The sequence below is a fragment of the Salvelinus fontinalis genome, chromosome 30 (genome assembly GCF_029448725.1).
Source record: "Salvelinus fontinalis isolate EN_2023a chromosome 30, ASM2944872v1, whole genome shotgun sequence".
NCBI lineage: Eukaryota > Metazoa > Chordata > Actinopteri > Salmoniformes > Salmonidae > Salvelinus > Salvelinus fontinalis.
In genome coordinates, this window is record NC_074694.1 from 39,962,673 (window position 1) to 39,982,820 (window position 20,148).

A 20,148-nucleotide genomic window follows, 5' to 3' on the forward strand; every position below is an offset into this window, starting at 1 on the left:
GTTGAATTGGATCTGATTTATACATTTTTGCACTGTATACGTGGTCCGGATCAGATGGATTTGTCTCATCACTATGGCTGCAGTCTCTGCATTTACTGTAAATATCTTCCCATCAAAGCACTTTACAACAACAAAAATAACAAGAATGGTCTTTAACGTTACTAAAGACTATACAGCCTACCGCCATGTACAGTGCCTTCAAAGTATTCACACTCCTTTTACTTTCTTCACATTTTGTTGTTACAAAGTGTGATTTTTTTTTTCAATTTATTTTTTTAAATGGATTTGTCTACACAAGTCAGATGAATAATTTTTATTAATGGAAAATAAAACGGTTGATTTTAGATAAGTATTCAATAGCGTAAGTCAATACATGTTAGAATCACCTTTTGGCATTGTTTACAGCTGTGAGTGTTTCTGGGTAAGTCTCTAAGAGCTTTGCACACCTAGATTAAGAATAATTGACAAATGTTCATCCAAAAAATTCTTCAAGCTCTGTCAAGTTGGTTGTTGATGGTTGCTAAACAGCCATTTTCAAGTGCTGACTATGAATTTCATGCCATTTTAAGGAAACTGTAACTAGGTCACTTAGGAACAGTCAATGCTGTCTTGATAAGTAACTCCAGTGCATTTGGAAAGTATTCAGACTTTTTCCACATTTTGTTACGTAACGGCTTTATTCTAAAATAGAGTAAATTGTATTTTTTTCCATCAATCGACAAACAATACTCCATAATGAGAAAGCAAAAACAGTTTTTAGAAATTTGTGCAAATTTATTCGAAAAACTGATCACATTTACATAAATATTCCGACCCTTTATTCAGTACTTTGTTGATGCACTTTTGGCAGCGATTTACAGCCTTGAGTCTTCTTTTGGTATGACGCTACAAGCTTGGCACACCTGTATTTGGGGAGTTGCAGATCTTCTCAAGCTCTGTCGGGTTGTATGGGGAGTGTCGCTGCACACTAGACCAGTGACACAAAATCCCAATTCAATCTATTTTAAATTCAGGCTGTAACACAAAATGTGGTTAAAGTCGAGGGGTGTGAACACTTTCTGAAGGCACTGCATGTGCCGTTTGACAGCAGAGTGCGCAGGCAGACCATGCTGTATAGCTTTATGTAGGTTATAAAGCTTAAGACTTGATTTCGCTGGTGGTCTAGAACTGTGTGTGGTTAAATAAATGGCTTCGCTAACCCTTCAGATCCACTCGGGCAAGCTTCACCAGCCCTAAACCAAGGGGTTGCCACAGCAACAGTTTTTTTCCATAGGCCTTTAGATGGGCAGGTAAATTAATGGCTTGAAGAAGAGGATGTGTCAGATGATTGTGAAAGGCTAGATCCTAATGAGTGGCGGATATGGAGAGAAGTGGACCAAGACTAGCAGTATAAGAGGGTTAAATATCCTATACATATATTTGACAGATTGTCATCGTAAAAGACAATGTGTTGATATCCTGCATGGGAGGCAATAAATAAATACATCTGTTCATGTTTAATTTCTCATCTCCCATCTTTTTCCCTCCCTCCCTCTCTCTGTGTGGGGATTGTTGCTGGGTCAGGCTAATGAATGTAGCATTACTGAATCATTCTGCAGCGTTGCCTGGAACCAGATTCATTATTCAGCTGCTGTGCCTAGACAGTGCAAGAGGAACTGCACTTGCTGTCAAAGGGCAGCAATGAATCTGTCACTATACAGTCTCTCTCTCACTCCCTCCCTCCCTTTTCTCTCTCTTCCTCCACTCTGTCTTTTTCCTTTTATTAACTCCCTCTCACTTTTCTTCCACCTCTACATTCCCCTTTTTCCTTCTGTTCACTCTTTGCCTGCTCTTCCCCTCTTCTCTGCAGATCTCATTAGCCTCTCACTCTTTGTAGGTGTGATTAACTCTCCATGTCTCCATTTCTTAATTATACTCTGAAATAATTCAAGTGTTTTGAACCGCATGGAATTCAGTGGAAACTAAGATGAATCTTGCAGCGTCTTCCCATCTTGACCTGTCGTTTCTTCCTCTATAGAAGGGGTCTCTGAAAGTGACGTGCTGTTAGAGAAGCGCTCCTAGTGAATACAGTAGCTCGCTCAAGGGCAAAGTGAAGGCCTCACTCCAACTTGGCCCAGCGAGAGCATCACCCACTCACAGGACTCAAGGCCAGGCCAGTCCATCTTTAATTTATCGCTATGTTTTATTAACCAGCCAACAAACAAAACAGACCACTAGACGGGCACTGTGGCACATCATGACTACACACACACACACACACACACACACACACACACACACACACACACACACACACACACACACACACACACACACACAGGATTTACAGTACACAAACATGTTCTCTCTTTTTAATTTATTTTATTAAACCTTTATTTAACTAGGCAAGTCAGTAAAGAACAAATTCTTATTTACAATGACGGCCTACCAAAAGGCAAAAGACCTCCTGCGGGGACGGGGGCTGGGATTACATTTTTTTAATAAATAACATATAAATATAGGATCACGACAATCATGATAACACCACGACAAAAGAGACAACACAACACTACATAAAGAGAGACCTTAGGCAACACAGCAAGGCAGCAACACATGACAACGCAGCATGGTAGCAAAACATGGGACAAACATTATTGGGCACAGACAACAGCACAAAGGGCAAGAAGGTAGAGACAACAATACATCACACAAAGCAGCCACAACTGTCAGTGAGTGTCCATGATTCAGTCTTTGAATGAAGAGATTGAGAAAAAACTGTCCAGTTTGAGTGTTTGTTGCAGCTCGTTCCAGTCGCTAGCTGCAGCGAACTGAAAAGACGAGCGACCCAGGGATGTGTGTGCTTTGGGGACCTTTAGCAGAATGTGACTGGCAGAACGGGTGTTGTATGTGGAGGATGAGGGCTGCCATAGATATCTCAAATAGGGGGGAGTCAGGCCTAAGAGGGTTTTATAAATCAGCATCAACCAGTGGGTCTTGAGACGGGTATACAAAGATGACCAGTTTACAGAGGAGTGTAGAGTGCAGTGATGTGTCGTATAAGGAGCATTGGTGGCAAATCTGATTGCCGAATGGTAAAGAACATCTAGCCGCTCGAGAGCACCCTTACCTGCTGATCTATAAATTATGCCTCCGTAATCTAGCATGGGTAGGATGGTCATCTGAATCAGGGCTAGTTTGGCAGCTGAGGTGAAAGAGGAACGATTACTATAGAGGAAACCAAGTCTAGATTTAACTTTAGCCTGCAGCTTTGGTTAAGGGTAGAGAAAGCAGTAGGTTAAGGGTAGAGAAAGCTTGTTGGACACTAAGAAAGCTTTGTTGTAGAGCATTTAACCCAAAATCCGGGGAGGAGCCAGCTGAGTATAAGACTGTATCATCTGCATATAAATGGATGAGAGAACTTCCTACTGCCTGAGCTGTTGTTGCTGTAAATTGAGAAGAGCATGGGGCTCTTGCATGACACACACCCAGGCATAAACCTAGACACACACACACACACAAAAGCATGCATTTCTTAAAAAACCATACACATCCATTTCTGTGCAACAAACAAACTAAATGGGACTTTGTGGTCAACGGACGGTAGCCTTCATGTTGTGTGTGTTATCTTGTGTCATACAGCATATGATGTATACCAGTCCTGGACTCCTCACCCTGAAAACACACTGCTACCTTCTCATTAATTCATGGCCTTTAATACTGGATTGAATTACAGCCTAAGGTGACCCAGGATTGACTTTGACTGTGTCTGTCCTGTGTCCATTATCACACGCAAGCGCTTGCACACACAAAACACACACTGCTTATAGATCATTTGTGTCCACTTTGTATCATGTACACCCATACAAAATACTAGACGTTAACCCACACATGGGATACTTTTTAGTGCTCTTGTCGAGACACATCATCTTCGTTCATTATTTATTGCAGCCGTCAGTAAGTTTGGTTAAAGCGTCGGGCACATCTCTAAAAAGAAAAGTATGCAACGACTCCGCACACTGTCCCAAATGTCACACCTTCAACCAATGGTAAACATTGTGGTCGGTGATACATACATAGCTGGGACGTTATCATTGGTTGAAAATCATTTCTCATAAGAATTCCCTTCCAAGTCGCACTTCCTGAAGAGTATCCAATTAAATAACATGCCTAGATTAAATCCAGCGTCCCTGGTCATTTGGTCCAGATATGAGTCCCTGATTTTAAGGCCACTGTGCCTTTAAGCAGAATGTGTAGGGGGGAGGGGTCTACATTTATAAAACATGAGTTTATTCAGTGGACATGCAAAGACATGGGGAGTGGCTCTCCTGCTCTGTAGCATGCTGGCTTTCACATACACACCCACCCACCCCTTGCCAACCCACCACCAAAAACAGACACACTCACAACCATACCTAACACACTCTCCCGTGCAGTGTGGTCGTACCAGAAAAACTGAACTCAGACAAAATATGGATGCAGTGAAAACAGAAGAATGAAGATAAGAGCAGAAGAGGGTTGAGAGGAAGAAGAGATAATAGTAGAAGAAGAGGAAGAAAGACTATGACGGGAGCAGAGACCAGAGGGAACGGATAAAAAGGAGAGCTGTGGAGAGAGGGATCCTGTACTAACACGGCACAGGACAGTATAGAAGTGTGACTGTCGTGGTGCAGAATGGGCAATTCTTCATCCCCAGGCATGTCAACTCTATCTCCGTGCATACTGTAGTTACTGCAGGTATTTTTTTTTAAACTTGAGTGGCTTTCTCTCAAACGCTGGGGCTGGAAGTCCTCTTTGATCTGTTTACCTGGGGGATGGAAGCTGATTTGGGAATTTCTTTTGAGCATTTTCATGTTCTCATTGATATGCTAACGTTTCATTTCCTGGTTCGAAAGTCTTATTTGTGCATGTGTTTCATCGCCTCGAGATGGTGATTATTGATAAACGTTTTAAAATGTACAGTATTGTATTGACATGCTGTATTTCAAATACTGTTGCAGGTGGGATGTCAGTGGCTTGGACTATCAGTTGGTTGAATTGTGTTTTTTAAGAATGGGACAGTTTATGTATAAAGTGTTACCGCGGTTTGAAAGGATATTTCACAGGCAAAATGGGAATAAATTGGGTATTGATATTGATGATATTGATTTAGTGTTGAGAGAGAGAGAGAATGAATTAAGAGGATAGGGGTATGGGATGCACATGCTGTGCTCTATGGTCAAGATGTTGATATTATCCCACTGTGACATTAGATTGGTATTACTGACCTCCACGTGAAGATGTTGCCTTGGGCTGTACATCAAGGTAGCCCTCACTTTAACTACAATTGATATTGATTTTTAAACAGGAAGCTGTCTTATGCTGGCCTGAGTGGAAAGGACGTCAGAGTAAATTTAAGATGAAATATGTGGGTCGTGTATTAGGTTTGACGTTTTCTGCGCATAAAAATGTGGTCGTGGCGCACAGTGGGCAAAAAAGTGTTCCCTGTCTGTGAAGAAGTTTTTCCTTCTACACGAGTTGAGATTTTTTACTGAATTGCCGTGTGTTGTTCCATACATGTCTGTCATACGTTATGTGTTTGTATTTAGAGCGTTTCTTTGACCTGTACAGTGGTTTTCGAGGTACTGTTGCGTTTTCTCAGACTTGAATGCCTGAAATTGGCCTCCTCATGTGTAGTGACAATGAGTCAAGTTTTTCTCTGAATGAGTCAAGCTCACTCTACCAAAAAGCCTCGCGGAACAAACAAACATGATATGAGATACATGGAAAGTACAAGTGACTGACTGAGGAAGAAAAGGGATACAGGAAAGAGTCTGTCTCACGGAAATGGGGAAAATAAGGTTTTCTTGTGTCGTGGTGGAAAAAGTACCCAATTGTCATACTTGAGCAAAAGTAAGATACCAAAAGTAGAAAATGACTCAAGTCAAAGTCCTGGTTTTAAATATACTTAAGTATCAAAAGTAAATGTAATTGCTAAAATATGCTTAAGTATCAAAAGTAAAAGTTTAAATCTTTTCAAATTCCTTACAATAAGCAAACCAGACGGCACCATTTTCTTGTTTTTTTTAATTTATGGAGCCGGGGGCACACTCCAACACTCAGACATCATTTACAAATGAAGCTTGGGTGTTTAGTGAGTCTGCCAGATCAGAGGCAGTAGAAATGACCAGGCATGTTCTCTTGATAAGTGTGTGAATTGGACCCTTTTCCTGTCCTGCTAAGCATTCAAAATGTAACAAATCATTTTGGGTGTCATGAAAATGTAAAGTGTAAAAAGTACATTATTTTCTTTTGGAATGTCGTGAAGTAAAATAAGTACTTTAAACCACTGTTCGTGCGTCATTTGATCTAGCTTGTTGACAGTGGGAGAGATGGCAGAGGCAAGGAGACACACAGAGATACAGAGAGCACTAGGAAGGGCATTGAAGCATAGACCTGAAAGAGCTCATTCACACCAAGCACACACAGCAGGTGAGATGACTTTGAGTCCTCATGATTACTCAGGCCAGTCAACTGTAGGAGAGATGAGATTGAATACTATAGGGGAGAAAGCCAGTTACTCCCTGTGTCCAGGGAGTGGACATACATACATAACATACATGTATCCCTGAAGTGAGATATAGGGTTCTTTATATTCATATACAGTACCAGTTTGGACACATACTCATTCCAGGGTTTTTCGTTATTTTTTACTATTTTCTACATTGTAGAATAATAGTGAAGACATCAAATCTATGAAATATCACACATGGAATCATGTAATAACCAAAAAACACACCTCTAGGCTGTGTAAGGGCTATTTGAGCAAGGAGAGTGATGGAGTGCTGGCCTTCACAATCACCTGACCTCAACCCAATTGGATTGGTTTGGGATGAGTTGGACTGCAAAGTGAAGGAAAAGCAGCCAGCAAGTGCTCAGCTCATGTGCGAACTCCTTCAAGACTTTTGTAAAAGCATTCCAGGTGAAGCTGGTTGAGAGAATGCCCAAAGCTGTCATCAAGGCAAAGGGTGGCTACTTTCAAAAATCTCAAATATAAAATATATTTTGATTTGTTTAACACTTTTTTTGGTTACTACATGATTCCATCTGTGTTATTTCATAGTTTTGATGTCTTCACTATTATTCTACAATGTAGAAAATAGTAAAAATATTTGTAAAAAACTTGAATGAGTAGGTGTCCAAACTTTTGACTGGTACTGTGTATTTACATATGCACATATACCACATACCTTTAAACATATAACCTACAATAACCAATACCGCTGGAGAGAGTGAGAGTTTCCAAAGTGAAACTCTCAGGGAAAATTGATACATTTTGACTTATGAAAAGGGTTCTTAGCTGAATGCCTTTGGATACAACAGTATTGAATTCCCATACCGATTTGGCCCAAATCCATTCCCAGGGTGTAAACTATAGGGTTGAAAGCTTTATGGCCGAAGCTCCCATAATATACGCCCAGTGGAAGGCTAGGTTGAGCCTTGACTGCCAAGACATAAGGGACAAGGGGTTATTTTCACACTGGTCTTACTGACAGTGGATTGTCATGGAGGAAATTAAGCCATGATTGGTGTCTGAGTTCAGAAATAGACATCCGTCTTCAGGGTTCCCTCTCCGGAATTTTGTGTGTGACAGATGTGGCATTTCCCCCACCTTTCTTTACTCCTAAGCAGGTTTGATGATTTGACATGTGTTGACTGAAAGCAAACAAACCCGAGACTGAAGTCTGATTACTAAATGACAGTGTGGATGTGTACCTACCCATTTGTTGATTATACACTCGGCCCATCTGAACTCCTGATATCTGACAGTGAAAATGTCAAGTTTTGTCCTGCATTTTGTTATTTCTGTTCCTTATCTGTTCTGGTCTTTAGGCATTGGTTCATTATTGGGTGGCATGGATCAAAACTGATTGACAATGGCAATCTCCTATCAGCAATCCTTCTACGAGATTAAAAAAAAAAAACCTGAAAGAGTATGGAAGAGGAGGAAGAGAGGGAGTGGAGAGGAAAAGCAAGAAAGTGCTTGCTGATTAGATCGCGCTTACTTGGGTTTTTGCTCACACACACGCAAATGAATGTGCAAGTGCGCCTGCGCGCACACACACGCGCATGCATATGCGCACACACACACACACACACACTGCAAAAGCTTGTTCCTTACCCTGCCCATCCTCTTTACAAGTGAGTCTGTCCCTTTACATTTCTGCCACACAGGTTTCAGCCTGAATCCCAAACCAGTCTGCACTAATCAGCCCAGTTGCGTTGTTCCTTACTGCTACTTACATCAGTGGGAATCTGGTTTTGATATAGAATAGAGGATATCATTACACACGCACACACTTCCTCCTTTTTGTTAAACAAGCACAACGCGAGTCCAAATACAGCACCGTTATCTATTGCCTATATTCACATAGGTCAAAATGTAACCGTTGATTGACAGATCGCTAATACCTTCTGCCAGTTTGATTCTGTTACAACCTTTAAGGCTCTATCGCTCTCCCATGGTCATGATGAACCACAAATTAGATGTGCTTGTGTATCAACATCACCACACGTTATTAGTGTGTCATAATGTGTTGTGTTATGTATTGTTTTATCGTATGTAATTGTGATTGGACCTCAGGAAGAGTAGCTGCTGCCTTGGCAGGAAGTGATGGGGATCCAGAATAAATACAAACTATGTAAAAAAAAAAAAAACAAGTTGTGCTGTGTAACCGCACTACAATAGTGGGTGGGCAAATACCATTCTTAAATCAATTAGCATTATGTTTGAGTCGACGAACAAGACAAACAAACGCAATATTGACAGTAAACCAACATCCCCAAAAATATGTTCTCATCAACAGTGACTGGATGTGTATATACGTAGTAAACATCCCTTTCGTTAAATGTGGACATCCCTTTCGTAAATGTGGACTTATACAAACAATCTCTGAATACATAAACATCCCCGATTGAACGAGCATGTGTGTTTCACCTTGGAGTGGATCAGTGGATGTGTCAACAACATGCGTGCATAAAATCCAACAAAAGAGTGGATGTCTAATCGAGTACGCGAGGTTCACCAGACGCTGCGGCACTGACAGCGAGGAGGACACCGAGACGCATTGAAAACCAAAAAGAAAAGTGCAAGAGAAAGAAAGATACAGTTATAGTCATTAATAGAGAGAGCGAGAGAGAGAGAGAGGCAGCTCTCTGCATCCTGTGTTATCTGGCGAAAGGTGGAGGCATGGGAGGATCATTGTACTGGAGGCTCATGTGCGAGTCTGAGATACAGTGAGAGAAGGGAGGGAGAGGGGAGAAAAAAAGAGGCTGATTTGCAGCTTGTCCCTGAAGACGGGGAAAGGATTATACTCACAGAGAGAGAGAGAGAGAGAGAGAGAGAGAGAGAGAGAGAGACACACACACACACACACACACACACACACACACACACACACACACACACACACACACACACACACACACACACACACACACACACACACACACACACACACACACACACACACACACACACACACACACACACACACACACACACACACACACTTACAACACACACACACACAGTCTCAGCAGCACAGTCACAAACCCTGCCTACCTCCAATCTCCAGCACTGCACTTTGCACTCCTCCTTAGCTCTTCATTGGCGCTCGATACACACACACCACACACACACTCCACTGCCATGTAGAGTCTCTGCAAAGAATACACCGGCACAGGACCAGCCAGGTACGATCCATCCATTCCTGCTGCTCTATAATTGACCAATTCTGCATCAGTGGACTGGATGAGTGGTGCTGAAATGAGCCATGCAGGGCAGTCAGCTCAGCTGCATACGGTAGCAGACCGCAGTCAGCTCAGCTGCATACAGTAGCAGACCTTCTTCTTGCAAGCTGCATGCACCAAGATTATCTGGCTTTTGCATAACCCAGGAAGAGAAGCAGAGGGAGAGGGGCTGGATGCTCGAAGTGTGGTGGAGCCCAAATCCTCCAGCGCTCCACTCTGCTGCCCAGGGAGAGAAGTATATGGCAGCCAGGCAAGGCACATCAGCCTTAACCCGGATTGACCTTGATACGTTAATGGACTATTAGACACTATGTGGAGCACTAGCCAAAGTCTCGCCTTCTTAAACGGCACAGTTAGCCTTTTGCCAGTCCATTTCTCAAGTATCTGGGGCAGCCACGAATATGGATGAGGTTGTAAACTAATAGACATGTCAGAGCAAGATGCAAATGGTCGTGTCGTTTGCATGATATATTCATCTTGTATTTTGTTGTGAAATAGCCGTGTAGACAATTTTGAAGGGGGGAATTCTGATGAGCATGTTGGATGATGCCGTGCACCCCTCTGGCTTTCTATCCGGATGGCTTATGATAATATTTTACTTTATATTTGGCATACTTCGAGGTTTTGCTTCGTATATCGGAAAGAGCTGCAGCTTTGGTGATATATAAGGGGTTGTCTCTACAGCCCAGAGAGAGTATTGCTGACTCCAAATCAATTTGATGCTTTTGAAGTTGATGTATTTTCCAAATTCCCCGACTTACAGAATCTAAGACTTCAGAATCCTTTTGATGTCAGTTTGATATCAGTTTGTAAATCCCCAGATAGCTGGAGCTATCTTTTCTTGAAAACAACTTTCAATGAAGTGGCGGTGTACTATCGCAGCAGAGAATGTCAGCTCCAAATTGAGGGGGACTTTGCGTTTCATTGCCATTTCTTTGTTCCAGCTTTTAATTTTTTAAAGAATTGTGTATCTTTGATATAATGTCACCCATCTCGCAGAGCCCTTAATTATGTTTTCGCTATGATGGCTTAATTTCTCAGTACATGTGTTCATCATCTAGTACGTTTATAGCCAGGTTCCCATCAGAATACTCATATACACTGCAGTTAAGGTCAATTTGACAGACATAGACCACCCTTTTGATACACTCTTAAAGCTGTAATTTCTCTATTACAAGATGATGTGTTTTTTCAAACCTGATGAGAGGTAGGGCTGGTCTGATTGTTGTCTGTCTAGTCTGTCTGTGGTCTGACTGTGGTCTGTTTGTCGTCTGGCTGTGGTCTGACTGAGGTCTGTCTTTGGTCTGGTTGTGGTCTCTGGACTGGTTATGATATGGTTGTGGTCAGTGGCTGTGTGTCTTTGGTCTGGTTGTGGTCTCTGGACTGGTTATGATATGGTTGTGGTCAGTGGCTGTGGTCTGGCTGCGGTCTCACTGTGTTCGCACGCACGCACGCACGCACGCACGCACGCACGCACGCACGCACGCACACACACACACACACACACACACACACACACACACACACACACACACACTTCTTTCTGTTTAATTGTCTGCTAGACTGAATCAATTTCACATTAGCCTTCCTTTTCCACTGCGCATCAGTCTTTTTAATTGCTTAGCCTACTTCACTTTCCATGTAGCAGGTGACTTATGACCATTGTTGAATATTTATGTAAAATGGTGCCAGTTATGAATTGGTGGCGTGTGAATTGCCTCAGAGTGCATCCCGTTTGCAGTCAAAGCAATTATGTTTAAGCAAAATGAGTGGATTCAGCAAATTGCTAAAGATTAACCAAAGAAGTGCCGTCATGCAGTGATCTCTACGGTACAAATGCTATCCATAGAAAATGTTTCCCTTGGTTGGCATGGTGTAGTATACTGATGTAGTATGCTTGTGTTATGACTCCAAGACAGGGCTATTCGATTAGGGTCTTGCAGGATTGGAACACTCCTGGTCGCGATCCAATCAGGGACTGTGACTGAACTTTGTAGCTAACGAATGACATCCATTTATCAATTAACTGGCAAGCAGAGAAGAAGCCAGCAATACTTCAGCCCTGCAGGGCTGGTAATTAAATAGCCCATCTGCTCCAAAATAATGCACGTTCTTCACTCCAAGGATGCAATATAGATACATAATGTTATTTGTGTACCATAAGGTATTGTAGGCCTCTCTCATCATGCCTACTCCTCGTATTTGTGTTATTGAACCTAGAGTAAACCCTTATACATGACATTGTGTATACGCTCCACCCTAATGCCGCTTGGTTGCCCCTCATTCACAGAGCTAGGTGCCTGGCTGAATCCCAGTTTTAATTAGTCTGCGTTAATAATTAGTCTGCGTTAATAGCTCACAGACTATGACTCATCCAGCCCGGGCTTTGAGTCAATGGCACACATCACTCAGCAAGAACATGTGTCTGAACCCAGAGGGAGAGAACGTCTCCTCACTTCCAAGCATGGTCGCAATAGCAAATGACTGTGGCCATGGTTAACGCAGTCGGCATTGTCATAACCTAAAAATGACTTGCACACGCTGTCATAGTAGTTATGCACAGGTACTGTATACAACATATTCCAAAACATACTCCAAGGTATAGTCATAAAGTGAATTGAGGTCCATACGATATCCAATGGAATATCGTCATCATTATGTAATTACCATTTCAACCTTTCTATCTGAAGTGGCCCGGGGGGGGGGGGGGGGGGGGGGGGGGTTCTTAGCAAAAAGAAACACCCAAAGATCTGCCCAAACTGATTTTAATCAGGAAAATCGGTTCCCATGTATTCCCATGCATAATGAAGAGATGTGATCGTGTACAAATGTAAAGCAACGTTTGAAACACTTATGTTTTAGTCAAATATTATGAAACTCTTTGAATTGTGGTCAATTCGCAGTCTACAACTGATCTGGAATTATGTTCCGGCCCCCTCGACCATCCGCTCAAGAACAAATTGGCCCGCGGCTGAATCTAGATGATGATCACCGATGTACAGTTTCCTCTGACAAACTGTCACAAATTTGTCTCAGGTCCTCCCAGTGACACTTCACTGAACAATCTGCTCTTGATTGTAATTCCATGGTGTCATGTGCTTAGCTCTGTGACAGGCTGTCGGCTAATGGACCGTGGTCAACTGTGGTACTGTACTGTAAGATGTGGGTGGCATTGTACGGTTTGGGCCAGGGGCCATTGGAATACGAATGAATGCTGGTGGAGAGAGAAGGAATAGAATGAGAGGAGGAGAGAGCACAGTAATGAGAATCTGCAGTAGTGTGTGCGTGTGTGTGTGCGTGTGTGTGTGTGTGTGTGTGTGTGTGTGTGTGTGTGTGTGTGTGCGTGTGCGTGTGCGTGTGTGTGGCGTGCGTGCGTGCGTGCGTTCGACGTTTCTTCATGAGATGTTTATCTCTGGCAGAACCAATTCCCCCTGCTGGGAACACAGGGACGCACTCAAATAATATATTTTTCATAAAGCACCAATATATTTCAATATTTTGTCCCTGAATGGATGCACACAATTTTCGTGCTCTTCATAATGCTGAATAATACATGCAGACAAACACGACTGTCTTTGTACTTGATGACAGATTTGTTTCAATATCCTGTGCTCTGGACCCAAAACATTGATAATCTATTATTTTCCTATTTAACATGTCAAACCCTCCATTCACATTGACTAGAACAGTGGAGTCCGTAGGGTTCAATACCCTATGTGTTCCAGTGGTATTCTGAGGGGTCAGTCACGCTCTTCCAGTAACCAAGCTCTTCAAAAACAGGAAGAGCTAACTGAATGCTAACTGTTTGCAGTACAGCTGTTGGGTGGAAGGAAGCAGTGTGTCAAAGCCTGGTCCCAGATCTTTTTGTGCTGCGTTTGACAAGACAGCACAGACAGATCTGGGACCAGGCTAGTGTGTCCATGGTTCAGTAAGAAAATGTTTGAGCAAGGAGGCTGTCAGAAAGCGGAGATAGCGGTGTGATATCAAGTTGTGAAAGTAATATGGCTGACATCAGTGACCGTCGACCAACTTAGGGAGGGAGTAAATGAAGGAAGGTTGGAGGGATAGGGAGGAAGGAGGGAAGGAAGGAAAGAAGTGATTACTTTAAGGAGGGAAGGAGCTATGAAATCATTTTGATAGAACTTGGCCAGAACCCAAACTTACCCCTCCCAGAGCTCCCAGAAATAATCAGGAGTCAGTGTGATGAAATCATAAAAAATATAAAAAAAGGCCTCTGTCACACCTCCCATGTCAGCAGCGACCAAGGTTGTTGTGTTTGCCCCATAATGAGAAATGTTCGGCCACAGCCTTGAGCCAAGCCATTTGGAATTTGTCCAGACTCCAGGTTGGCTGAAATACGACGGCGCCCGGGCAATGACTATCACTCACCGTGTCTTAAGTTCCGCTTTAACTCTAATGAACACTAGCTCCGATGATGAATCTTCGGCCGCCTCACAAACTGTGCCGGGATGACGACACTTAATGGACGAGATAGGTAGAGGAGTGAGGGAGAGTAGGAGGGGTGAAGGAGAGAGATGGCCTCCCCCTACAGTGACAAAGTTTACATTAAAGATTCAGCAGTGTGAGTAGGAGAAATTAAACGGATGTTTGTCACCAGTATTAATGGTGTAATTAACGTTCCCGTAACATTTCTAATAACAGGTGAGGATGGGACCTGTGTTGGAGGTGACGGGTCATTAAGAATCCCACTGCTGTGAATTATACTGCCATGTCAGGGGGTGGAAAAGCACTGGGAGGTACAGGGTGAACTGGTTTCATTGCAAATGTCATTTGTTATATTAATATAATTTGAATATCAAATTAAAGTGAATATGTAATCTATTAACATCTCTTTAGAATACAATAGAACTGTTCATACTATTTTATCCAATCGATGTGGAAATATGCCTTTGGCTTCACACATGTTCCATTAGAAAACCTTTCAGCCTCCAATAGATTTTCCCTGTCTCCTCGAACAGATCTTTTGCTGTCATGGCTGCATCATGGAATCCCTGGATCCCTGCCGTACTCCACCACATGATTAACATCTGAAACCAAATCAACCATACCAAACCCTGCCAAAAGCATCATCACAGTTATCGCTATGTACTGAACGCTATGTACTTGCTATGTACTGCACGACTGCTGACATGCACGATTTTGGGGAATTGTGGACTAATGAACGAAATACTAAAGAGTGTTTATGTGTGAACTGTTCCTTTAAACTGGGTGCAGGGCACCAGCCCTTGACTGTATTACCTCGAGAACATGTGTGGCGTTCGGAGAACCTTAACAGCTGTGTGGCTGTGGCTCTCTAACCTCGAGATAATCACATGTAGAGATGCCCCTCCACCAGACTAAGTAATGGGGCTAAACTGCAGGAAATCTATATGGGTCCCTCTATCAGCGTGGTCATAAGACATTTGATTTACTGTATGGATTCAGTACTGTCAGCTGTTTAGCTGCTGTAGGCCCGACGTGCCAAAACAGAGGGGAGTGCAACACTGAATGGTTAACGGTTCATGTTGCATGAGGCATGGAGTCGGGACCTTATGAAACGTTTTGAAATAATGCGTTGACGCACTGCTATGGTTGATCATGTTATCTGACGCTGACCATTTTCCCCTTTAGTTAGGAGTTGATTGGTGGACTGTATTGCGTCCAATTCTGAATGCACAGCTGAGGTTGCAGACGGAGAGTTTGTCTGGGAAGAGCCTGTGTGTGCATGTGTGTGTGGGACTTCACATGCCTTCTCTCGTTCTCTTTCTCTCTCTCTCTCTCTCTCTCTCTGTCTCTCTCTCTCTCTCATGATCTGCCCATTCAATTCACGGGAGACAGTGGAAAAGCTGTTGTCTACGGTCTGGTACTGCCTAGCCAGCAGATCTAGTTATTATGGATGTTCTGAAAAGGGGCATTCACTGGGTTTCCCTAGGCAGCTCATTTAGCTCCTTTAGTGACCGTCCTTGGTCAATTCAAGCTATATTTCTCCATGGCCACAAGGTAGCGCTCTGAAGGAACAGCTCACAACCAATCACGGCTTCTAACACAGAATGGTCCTGACACGCATGGGTGACAAACTTGCTGTCATCGCCAAGATTTGTGACCTCACCCTGTGACAGTAGTGTCCCCTTGAGGCCCCAACAAGATAGGCTTGACTGTTGTGGGCTTTGGCAGATGCTACAGCTGTTGGGGCTATAGATATACATAGTTTGTGTGTGTATGTGTGTATGTGTTTAGCTGAATGAGATTCCCTTTGGCTCGGGGATTTTCGGTAGCCAATGACTGGATCATACATACATTAAACACGGTTCGATGCCATTCCATTTGCTTCGTTCCAGCCATTGTAATGAGCCATTCTCCCCTCAGCAGCTTCCACTGATCTCCTCCTATAACACCCAACATACGCCAGCATTATCTTTTGTGTATTTAACTTTATGGAAAACTAATGATGATATCAAATATTTTGCATTTGTTCTTAAATCTATGTATAACCACAGCACATTTTCTCACCTTTCACTTCCTCTCTCCAATCCAACCCCTGGCCCATGTTTCCTCACTTGTGATCCCTTCAGGCCGGGATAGAAGAAAGGGTCACAAGATCTCCGCTGGGGATGCCGAGTTCCCGCGGGAGTACCACACCCTGGGCCACGGTGGCACGCGTCGTTTCCCTGACAACAACAACGGGGGGCAGGCGCCCACCTCGGGGGAGCGCCAACGCCACAACGACATCGCTGCCAAGAGCCTGGAGGCCCTTACGAACCTTCACAAGGCTGACATAGAGCGCCAGCGCGAAGCCTTCATGGACCTCCAGAAGAATCAGAAGTACCCGGCCAGCCCCTGTATGTCTCAGGGCCAGGGCTCACCTAACTGTGGCCGCCAACAGCAGGTAACATCTCAATACTCTCAACACCATGGTCAGAATCAACCCCCAGCATCTACCCTGATCTCTATTCACTTGGTGAAAGAATTGGTTTAAAGGATATGGTGACAAACTATATAACTTATCAATTTCTTTAAGATCTACCTTGGCCATAGCCGTTGCCCATCCCAGGTAACAGTTGAGAACCACATGAGTATCCAGGTGTCAATTCATCAGTTCACCATGACATCGTTGGCTAGTAGAGTTATCAGAAGGTGTCAGAGGGAGAGGAAGATGGAAACAGAGATTTGAGATAGGAAGGACAAATAGAGATACTGTAAATACCCCTATCCCTATCCACCTTCCCTCCATCCCTCTACCTCAATCACCTCCCTGAGAATTCTGCCGTCTCTCCACACTCTCTCCTCCATCGGCCAAGTATCCCTCCATCCACTTCTCTCTTTCCTCCCCTGCTTTTCATTTGCTCTGTGTATTTACCCTGGCACAGCCATTTATCTCTGCACACAAGCGAGCGAGAGAGAGAAAAAGAGGGAGAAAAAGAGGGAGAGATGGAAGGACAAATACAGAGAGAAACAGGTGGAGTCCGTGGTTTCCATGGCAACCCCCCCACCCACCCCAATTCCCATATAAGGAAGTCAATGATATCATATGGCTGGCAATGCCTAGGCAAGAAGAGAGAGTGGAAGAGAGTACGGATGGCAGCAGCAGAGAGAGAGAGAGAGAAACAGAGAGGGATGAGTTGTGAGAGAAAGACTGAAACTGGGATTGGGCTGTAGTGGTATAGAGACAGAGAGAGAGGACACTCTACTCTGCTTGGCTCTACTTTGTATATAACCAGACCCACACTGCCTGGGATTTACTGATTCCTCGGGGGCTCGTGGGAGAACAGAGCGAATGCCGTCAGAAAATGGAGAGGGGGGAGGAGGAAGGAGAGGGAGGCATGTGGAGCAGCATGCGAACCGACGAACCGCCACCAGTCGCCAGCAGCAGCAGGCTCGATAAGTAGCGACAACGGTACCAGTTCTCCCTTTCCTTATTTAATGGAGACGTGCAGGATCCTGTGTGTTCTGGTGTTACTGTGGGATAGATGACTTTCTGCTGCCTCATGTGATGCAGAGAGAGGGAGAAAAGGATAGACAGAAAGGGGTGAGGGAGAAAGAGCGCGTGTGCAAGAGAGCTGTATCTGTACCTGACTGCGTGCGTGTGTGCATGTGACCATGATCAGCAAGTGTCTGTGTGAGTCTGTGAGTGTGTAGGGGAGACCAGTGCAGGTAAGACATGATGTAATGGGTATGCCTCTCCTCTGCTCCCTGCTTTCTGCAGGGATCAGAGGACGGGTGTGTGAGTGTGTGTATGATATGTGTGTGGTGTGTTTTGGCGGGCTCATTCCGGGGTGGTACTGGCATGCAGGTGTTGGCCAGGTGTGGATGTGGTGCCGCAGTGTCTGAAAGACTGGGAGGGGGCTTGCGTGTGTGTGTGTGTGTGTTTGCGCGCGTGTGTGTGTGTGTGTGTGTGTGTGTGTGTGTGTGTGTGTGTGTGTGTGCGTGCGTGCGTGCGTGCGTGCGTGCGTGCGTGTGTGTGTGTGTGTGAGAGAGAGAGAGAAATTAGCTGCTTGGCATGCAGGTCAGGCATGCGTCTCTCTCTCTCTCTCAGTACATACATGTCCATCGTGGGATTCAGCTTGTGTGATTGAGAAATATGGCAGCTCATATGGGCATTGTGTCACGGTGCATAGGGGCTCGGGTTTATTGTGTGTGGGGCAGATTTAATGTTCTGAAACGCCCTCTTGTTAGTGCATATTGGAGGAGAGGTGGGCATTGGCTGAGGCTGAGGTAAGAGGAGTGAAGACAGAAAGGTGGAACAGAAAAAGAGTGGGATGTGGGAGACTGTTTTCAAGAGGATGCATATGCATAAGTCTACTGGTCTGTCAGCGGGTGGAGTTGAGTACAGTACGTACGTCTAGCGGTAGGTGGTAGTGAGTATGTGTTGAGTTCAGGTGGACGTGTGTGCTGAGTTCCACATCTGACCGTAGCACCTGTTCCCTAGGGCGTAGGGATTGATTTGGAATGCAGCATATGGTTCGGGGTAGAGTGTTCAAGACAGATCTGCTTCAAGATGCTAGCAGGTTCCCAGTCCTCCAAGCAGGACACATACATGACATCCAAAACAAACAATGTGAGCAACTATTCTCAACATCATACTTCAATTTCAAGTTTAAGTGAAACATGTACAAAGTAGACACTGATGTACAGTATAGGTATAGGGTAATACAAATCAATAAAACACCATTTAAACAGAAAAACACAAGAACGATGAGGAAATAGAATCCTAAAATAGGGGTCCTAGTGACATTTGTCAATGAGAGCCTTGTGACTGTGGGTCGAGGCATGGCCAATAGAATGGGGTCTGATTGGTGATTGTATGGCGGTGCAGGCTGACAAATGTTCAGGTAGACACATGATCGCTAGCTCTGACTCGGACAGAAGCCTGCAGGACACACAATGCTCTATGTATCTGGGTCACAGGAGCCCGCAGGCCTCTGTTCGGTTTGTTTTTATCCCCAATGCGTATCTTCCTCCCCTCCTGCCTATGTTATGCTCTGTCTATCCTCATCCAGCTTTTCTCCTCCACATCCTCTCTCAACAGAGGGTAGGAACTCATTGAATATTTCCTCTCAAACCAGTGTAGGACAATTTTGACTTTGCAGCTTGCCTATCTAGCGGAGTCAGTTCTGCCTCAAGGACATGACTCATCCCAATAAAAGTCAACCTGCTCAAATCAATGTTAGGTTTTACGTAGCTGGCCATAAATGGATGTCACAATTCACTTTATGGGTTGCTTCTGTAGGCTTCTACTACAGATAGTAATATGATTAGACCATACCTTCATATAAAACAAAAAACGGAGTTTGTCAGATTTCCTGTCATTCCAATTAATGTTATACCCCTTGATCTTCAGGAATAGGACTTGGAAATATGGAAACATAGATTAGCCAAATTGTTTTACCTGAGCGTAAGCCAAAAACGTAGGACTTATTAGCTAGCCCTACTCTGTTGTTTATGATTCTGTTGTCATGGAGGACTGATTGGGCTCATTCCTTCGAGTTGAAAAAGAAATGCTGCTTTTGGGGAAAGTGCTATTTGCATGCAAAAACTGAGCGCCGTATGCTGCATTTGCTATACTGTAGGCCTATTGTTTACGTTTTTGCTGGTGACACTTTGAGATCTTGATCATTTGAAGCTGTTTAAGTCTATCAATAGTACACAAGTTTGAGCATGTTAAGCATAAGGGCATTTTTTGGAGGGAATCAGCACAAATAAGATTGAGAAATAAAATCTCTACTTGTGGTCTTCTTAAAAGAAAATACATTTGACAGTATGGAGCACAACACCACATGGGGTTTAGAGAGGAGGAACTCCCTTAAACATTTTATTCCGTAGGCTGGGATCCTCACTGCAGCTGTTGCAAGAGCACATTTCTCACTAGCTAGGTGTCCTCTA

The 20,148-nt window shown here is 43.9% G+C and overlaps 1 protein-coding gene across 7 annotated transcripts in view; it reads left to right on the forward strand.

Annotated features, from left to right (window-relative positions):
• The first annotated feature begins 4,285 nt into the window (after positions 1-4,285).
• The window catches only part of LOC129829207 (SRC kinase signaling inhibitor 1-like), a 55,152-nt gene continuing 39,289 nt past the window's right edge, over positions 4,286-20,148 (forward strand). For 4 of the 7 annotated variants that reach the window (XM_055890857.1, XM_055890858.1, XM_055890859.1 and 1 more), the window contains exons 1-2: positions 4,286-4,672; positions 16,341-16,654. In XM_055890857.1, coding sequence (XP_055746832.1) covers positions 4,651-4,672; positions 16,341-16,654 — 336 coding nt within the window. In that variant the 5' untranslated portion in view covers positions 4,286-4,650. Of the gene's footprint in view, positions 4,673-16,340; positions 16,655-17,291; positions 17,663-20,148 lie in introns of those variants that run through there. The other 3 variants (XM_055890861.1, XM_055890864.1, XM_055890862.1) reach the window with 1 other exon arrangement.